Source organism: Muntiacus reevesi, chromosome 5 (genome assembly GCF_963930625.1).
Source record: "Muntiacus reevesi chromosome 5, mMunRee1.1, whole genome shotgun sequence".
Classification (NCBI taxonomy): domain Eukaryota; kingdom Metazoa; phylum Chordata; class Mammalia; order Artiodactyla; family Cervidae; genus Muntiacus; species Muntiacus reevesi.
The window spans coordinates 43,758,139-43,765,709 of NC_089253.1; the positions used below are offsets into that span (position 1 = coordinate 43,758,139).

Below are 7,571 nucleotides of genomic sequence, written 5' to 3' on the forward strand. Positions count from 1 at the left end.
AATGCCTGTGCGTTTACAGCAGTGAAGGTAACAGGCATGTGATACGTCAGCATGGCTGCGCTGGGCAGGGAGTGGAGAGTGGGGTGAATTAGGAGGGGGATGGGCTAGACTTCGGGTCCCTTCCCGTAAGTGTATTGCCCCGAGCCATCTGAAAACCTCTCAGAAGTCATCCTAAAATGAGGTTTCTCACAAGCAGATGGAAGCTAGGGCCCAGCCTTAAGGATAGTGGGACCTGCAGCTGCGCTCAGGCTCTGGCTAGCGCTTTCTTGAATTGTGTCACAAAAAACGGGAAATCGGACAGAACAGCCCAGAGTCTTGAGTTTCCAGTCCACAGAGAGTGGAGAGTCAGGAGCATCTGGGGGGAAACCATCCTTTGGTGTTTCATTTCCCCAAGCCCTCTGACCCCTTAAGGCTCGGTTTGCCCCGGTCCTGGCCACTGTTCCCGCGCTCTCCCGCCATGGTTTGTCCTTCTCAGGCCTTGTCAGAGACAGCTCGAGAAGCTGGTTCTGGCTCAGCTGCATGGCCTCCTGCTTCCGGGACCTCAGCCAGCAAGCCGATGGGGTGCTTGGCCCTGGGTGCAAAACCTTTAACTGAAGACTCATTCCTTCAAACAGGTTCATTTGACACCTTCTCCGAGCCTGCAGTTTTGCTTATGTGCAGTCGTGGACATAGTATTCCCCCAAATACCTCATTTTAGGAGTATTCTGAAAGTCTTGTCCATTTCTTTTTCTGTTTTGCACCCTTGGCCTCAGAGTGTTGAGATCCTACCGGTATGTACAGTGCCGCGGGGCTGTTCTTTACCAGACACCAGTCGCATCACATCGTCCCTCTCTCGGCTCCCACGTGTGTGGTCCTCCCCTTCCGTGGCCTCCCCGGCGTGTCTGTGCCCCTGCGCCCCCTCCCCAAGCATGCTCAGCCCCGGGCTTGGCTCCATGGACACCATGACTTCAGAGCCATCGCATGCGTCCTCATCCTCTGCCCGCTGGTGCCGCCTCAGCCTCTCACACTGCCTGTCGTCCTCTTTGTGCAGTGAGGAAGGAAAACTGTCTACCTCTCAAGATGCTGCTTGTAAAGACGTGGAGGAGAGCCCCGAGACGGCGGAGGGCAAGTCTGTGGCCCCCCGGCCCCGCAGCAGCAGCCCAGAGCAGAGGTGAGTGCCTGCCTCCTGCCAGCTGGCCTCAGCCTCGCCCGCTCTGCCTCCTGGGGGCCGGGAGGGGCGCGGGCCTGGGGGCCAGGGGTCATCATAGTTGTCCTCGGGGTCAGTGACCGCTTAGCATGGAGCGTCCCCCAGCTCTGGGTGGCAGCCAGGTGAGCGAGCTGAGAACGTACACGTCGCAGCTCGCCTCCTAGCCAGAAGCTGGAAGCTGCTTCTTGGAGATAGTGCTGCTGGTTCTCTGAGAAGTTGTTGGGATGGAAGGCTCTCTCGTGCTGGCACGCCCCCTCCTGTTTTTCTTGAAGGGGCCCCAAGTTGGGGCTGATCCTGAGCCCCTCCAGGATTGGGTTGCCTCTTTCCTGCAGTCCCCCAGGTACCGAGACAAGCGGCTCCCGTGCCCACGTGTGCGGACGTGGCCACATGACACTCACGTGGCTTCCCAGGGTGCGTCTCCCTGTGTGTAAGCTCAGGGTTCTCAACTCTGATGGGAGTCCCTCCCTGGTTTTATTTTTGCAAAATACGTATCTTGTCCAGATGAAGTGTGAAGCTCCTACCTGCAGAGTCAAGGAATTTGCAGTGTAACACCTTCTCTCTAGTTGCCTGAGCCGGTGGTCTGGAGGGACAGACCAAGCCCCGGCCCCCTCCTGTCCCCGAGGGCCACTGTAGGCCTCACCAGCCAAGACAGCCTTCCGCTGCTGCAGAGCTGGCCTTGGACCACACAGACCTCTGCTCAGCCCTGCCCAGAGGGAACCTCTTTGATTGAATATATCCAATAATATATTGCATACATCCTATATATAATCAAAAATGTATCCTTTTTTGATTGTATATTCCTTCCACAGGGAATAGAGTAACTTTAGGAAGCCTTTTCAGCGAAGTGCTTTCTGCTCACCTGACCCCCCAAAATCCAGGCATTTTAAGGGGCAGTATAACCAGTGGTCACAGACCGGGCGCTCTCAGTCCACAGGTCTGTAAACCGCGTAGCAGACCGGCTTTTCTTCCTCGTGGAAATTGCGGCTAGAATGAGGGCTTTGCTTTTGTCATTAGTGACTTTGTGTAAACTGAATCAATTAGGACCACTTGTGCCTGTTGGCTCTGGTGGAGGATTTGGGAGAAAGTAGTCCAGGGACCCTCTAGCTTTGGGGGTCCAGCCAGAGCTGTGCTGCTCAGGGTCTAGGTAAGTCATTTTTTCGCCTGGGGTTTTTCCTTTGTTTTTCCAGAGGTCCTCCGTGGATCTGACTTCTAATCAGTTATCATCATCTCCGCACTGTCTGCCTGTAAATTTCCTTTATGTTGTGCGCAGCCTACACGCTAGCTAACCTGCCTACTCTGGAGTCGTGGCCCCCGGGTCTGCTTTCTCTGATGTGAGTGGTGCAGGCCTGTGGGAGCAGTTACTGGGCTCTCTGGAGTGCAAGGGTGTCTGCCCCAGGGGAAACCCGCATGTTCTTCTCCAAGCCTGGAAAAATCTCCCAACCTGCAGGCCTCCGGTGGTGGAGGAGCAGGTGGGGAGAGCCAGCAGGAAGAGAGGGAGGGGGCGTCACACATTGGAGCGCGGCAGCACCTGGTTTGGTCCTGGTGATAGGCCCACAGGTAACATGGGGGCATGAAGACTGCGTGCTGCCTGGTGAAGGACTGGAAGGGGCGCTCTGGGAGGCGGATGCCTGCCCACAGGGACAGAGGCAGGCCTGCTGATGCGGCCTGCCGCTTTCCGAGAGCAGCGTATGTGAAGCGGTGCTGAAGATGGAGACAGCTCTTTGGGACTTCATGTGCAGTCTTACCCTTGGGGGTCCATCTACCAGATACGCTGTAGGTACACTGTTGACTTGATGTCTGTTGCCACAAAATGTTCTTTCAGTGTTGATCGAGTGTGTGTCTTATCTGCCATTAGTGTGCAAAATAGGCATTTTGCATACATTGTAGACCTACTGATCTCTGTGGGGACTTACTGTCCCCCTTTTACAGGGGAAAAAAATAAACTGAGAGAGGTTGAGAAGTTTACTGAAGATCACACAGCTCGCGGGTGGTGAAGGCAGGCCTTATGCCTGTGGCGTAAGGAAGACAGCGTCAGGCGTGGGTCGAGTCTGCCATGTGTGTGGCGCTGACCTCACGGAGCTCTTTTGGGACTGGCAGGGGCTGCAGCAGCGGGCGCTGGGTCGGGGGTCCTTGTGCTGTCTGCTGTCGGCGCCGTCTCCTTTCCTGGGTCTACTTTGTAAGGTTTTGGAAGCGCCATGAAGAATGTCTTACACGCTCCAGTTGTGGTTTCAGCAGGAAGGTCCTGGGTGCCCTGTCATCTCACACACACACAGACACAGACACACACACACACACACACCCCGTTACCCCAAGGTCCTGGGTGCCCTGTCATCACACACACACACACACACACACACACCCCGTTACCCCAAGGTCCTGGGTGCCCTGTCATCACACTCACTCACACACACACACACACACACACACACACACACACACACACACACACCCCGTTACCCCAAGGTCCTGGGTGCCCTGTCATCACACACACACACACCCTGTTACCCCAAGGTCCTAGGTGCCCTGTCATCACACACACACACACCCTGTTACCCCAAGGTCCTGGGTGCCCTGTCATCACACACACACACACACACACACACACACACACCCCGTTACCCCAAGGTCCTGGGTGCCCTGTCATCACACACACACACACACACACACACACACACACACCCCGTTACCCCAAGGTCCTGGGTGCCCTGTCATCACACACACACACACACACACACACACACACACACACACCCCGTTACCCCAAGGTCCTGGGTGCCCTGTCATCACACACACACACACACACACACACACACACACCCCGTTACCCCAAGGTCCTGGGTGCCCTGTCATCACACACACACACCCCCCCCGTTACCCCGACCTTAGCTAAGGTTAGTCACACACACACACACACACACACACACCCCCCGTTACCCCAAGGTCCTGGGTGCCCTGTCATCACACACACACACACCCCCCGTTACCCCGACCTTAGCTAAGGTTAGTCACACACACACACACACACACACACACACACACCGTTACCCCAAGGTCCTGGGTGCCCTGTCATCACACACACACACACCCCCCGTTACCCCGACCTTACCTTCAATGGAGCACGTATTACAGGGCACACCTGTGTTCTCAAAGTTGGTCCTTTTACAGTCTGTTTCCTCCCCCGCCCCACCTCTTCTCTGAGTCGCAGAATCCTACTTTTTCAAGTTTCATGTGAGTGGCGGTGTATGGGACATGAAAAGCTGTGCTGAAGGAGGGGTGATCAGATGGCTTCTGAAGGCTCAGGGAACGGGCTGCGAACCCCTGACCCTTCCATCCCTGTGCTTCCGGCAGCGAGCTGGGGGTGGTCTCCCAGCACTTGCCGCTCTGTGGCCCTTGTCAACCCCAGCTAGCTGAAGCTTAGAACTGTGCGGATAAAGTTTCTGGGGCTTTAGGAACGTTCACTTAAGAAGCATGTCATGGGGTGACCCTGAGTGCAGGCTTTGTGCTGGGCCCATGAACAGCCTTCTGATGAATGTCGTCCACCCCCTCCGGGGGGGGGGCACGCCGTTGGGTCTCTCTGGGAGTCCTGAGGCAGTCTCTTGCCCCCTGCAGGACCGAGCAGCCGAGCGTGCCGGGCGACGCGGCGGTCAATGGCCCCGTATGATGAGGAGCCCCGTGCTGCTGACCGAGGGCTGCGGGCGCTGCGCGGGCGGGGCTCCGGGCTGCGTGGGGGGCCCGCCGAGCCGCCGCCGCCGCACTCACTCTGCAAGGGATCAGGACCAGCAAGCTTTCTGTCCTAGTCTAAGACGCTGTACAGAGAAACCCAGAAGTGTACAAATGTTGCACATTGACAAATACCAAGAATTTTTGCGTATGTTTATATTGTATTGTTCTAAATAATGGGTAGCCTGTGAAATAAGATCTTGCCACCCATGTAATAATAGTAGTAATACTATAGTTAAAATGGCTGTAAGAATAGTTTTATAAAAGTGAATACACAGATCTATTGTATTTGAAACATAACTATTTGACAATTATTAGTGTGACCAAAGTATTAGGCAGTTTTCATACATTTTTCACCTTGTACAAAATTCTGAATTCATTTTTCTTCCAGGTTGACAAGGAATTGTAGGATTGAAATGCCCTCTAAGTGTTATTTTGGTTGTTCTAACTTACAAAAGTGATTTTGAATAAGAAATATTTGGTGTTCTTTTTATAACCAGTTTTTAATTGGTAACTGTTTTCTGTATTGTTTAAAAACGGATCAAAAAATGTAAGTCTATTGGTAGAGATTAAGTATTTATTGCTACAACTTAGTTGATAAATTGTGTTATTGTAAAGCCATATGTTCTGTTAAAGTCTTGTTTGCTTGAACTGTTTATCCTTACAGGTGAAACACTAGAATATTTGGAGTGTACATGGCTTGTGGTTTGGGTTTTTTTTTTGTTTTATGTTTTGTTTTGGTTGTTCATCTGCCTTTTAACCCATTCACCAAAATTTACCTTGTTAATAACAAGCATCACCAATGAACATTTCAGAGCAATCTGCATATTTAACATACCTGAATCATATTAGGGAAGTCAGTGGAAAAATGCTCGTGCTGCTAAAGGAATTAGAGTGCGTTCATTTTACAGGCTAGTCTTTTTAAACTAGAAATCGGAGTCCAGCACCTCAGCATGTTCATTGTTTTACTGTACCTTGTGAGGTTTTCACTCGTAAATTCTAAACCAGTGTATTTTTTTTAAGAACTGGTTTGTGTACATATATAGTGATTATGGATACTAATTCAATGTAATTTATAATTTTCTATGTCAATATAAAAATACATCACAGCCTTCTCAAACAGCTGAAGCAATATATTGTATATTGCCATATCGTCTGGTGAAAGGGTTAAATTACTTCACCTCTTGCACTTTTAGATGCAAATCAGTTTTTCATTTCTGTAATAGAAAATTATTCACGTATTTTTACATCATTTGTTTTTCCTGACCAGTATTTAAAACCAAAAGGATATTCTGAAAAATGGCCAACGATTTTTTTAGAAATAGCATCCCAAGCAGCGTGCCTAAACATTACATTGCATATGGAAATAAAAAAAATCAAATGTCTAATGCCTTATTTCTGGTTTACTTTTCCACTGTAAATGGTGTGGAGGCCCTTGGTGAGGTTTCTGGAGGCAGACTAGCCCCCAAGGACAGTGGGGCCAGCCGCGTGCCCTGGGACAGTCGGTGGGGCTGCCGCGCTGGCCTCTGCACCAACTCAGGGACCCTTTCTGTCGGGAGCTCCTCTCAGAAGACGCTGTCCTCGAGCATGCTCCCGTGGACCCTCAGCGCCGCCAGAGGACGGGCCTCCCCTCGCTGGTCTCAAGGGGCTGACCGACGCGGCCGGACCTCGGGGACTGCTGGCGGCCGGCGTGCCCTGGTCTGGCCTGGTGGAGAGCTCTGCGGGCACCGCCTGGCTCCAGGGCTGCACGCACAGTCCCGCACCCTCTGGATCTCCTCGGCCTCTGCACCCTCCCAAGGTAAACCCGGCATCTTGTTCATCCCACCCGCTGCTGATGGAAGGGCCCTCGGGGCTTCTCCTTGGGGTGGGTTGTGTTCTGCTCGTCTCGCCTGGCAGGGAGGGGACATGGGTGGGCAGTGCAGAGTCTGTTGGGGGGTGGGAGTCTGCCAGCCCCAGGGATTGGAGCGAGTATACGCTCATTGAGTTTCTACTTTAATTTTTGTGGGTTGGCCCTACTGAATGCAAGACTACAGATGTCTATAATACCAGACCTGTATTTAAAAGAAAAGACAACAAAATAAAGCCTGGTTCTTTGTTTCCAGAAGTCTTCTCTGTACCTTGCTTGGGCTCTAGTAACCAGACAGGGTTTGGGGCCGTGAGAGGACCACCACTGGGTTCTGAGGGGTTAGGCTCCCTTCACAAGATCCTGGGCTGGCGAGAAGGAGCCATGCCGGGTGACGAGCTACACGCGTCCTGCCCCCACGGCGAGGGCAGTCAGTGCCGATGGCAGGAGCGCTGCTCGAGCACGTGTCTTCCCTGCTGTGTGTGTGTCCTCCGCGTTTAGCGCCTCCCCAGCCTGGGGCTCTGGCATCGAGACCTGCCAGTAACTTGGAGGTGAAATTTCTCAGTTCCACAACGCCGCCGCCACATCACAGCTGCTCGCTTTCCCTTTTTCCCCATCTGTTTGCATAAGAAAGTGTCCCCCTGGTTGTTACCCATCCTCCAGAGCCAGCTGGTCACCAGGCCCCCGTGTTAGTCTGGACATACACCTCTGCGTACCTGGACGCCACGGCACCTGCCCGGCGTCACTCACAGGCACGCCACCCACACAGGATGGAGAACTTCTCTGTCTCAGGTGCTTTTTTGTCACGTGGGAAAACACAGC

General features: G+C 52.9%; 1 protein-coding gene across 13 annotated transcripts in view; it reads left to right on the forward strand.

Annotated features, from left to right (window-relative positions):
• Nucleotides 1–7,010, forward strand: part of PPP6R3 (protein phosphatase 6 regulatory subunit 3) — a 123,686-nt gene extending 116,676 nt beyond the window's left edge. For all 13 annotated transcript variants that reach the window (XM_065937935.1, XM_065937943.1, XM_065937944.1 and 10 more), the window contains 2 exons: nt 1,031–1,150; nt 4,796–7,010. In XM_065937935.1, coding sequence (XP_065794007.1) covers nt 1,031–1,150; nt 4,796–4,847 — 172 coding nt within the window. In that variant the 3' untranslated portion in view covers nt 4,848–7,010. The remainder of the gene's footprint in view (nt 1–1,030; nt 1,151–4,795) is intronic.
• The last annotated feature ends 561 nt before the right edge of the window (nt 7,011–7,571 follow it).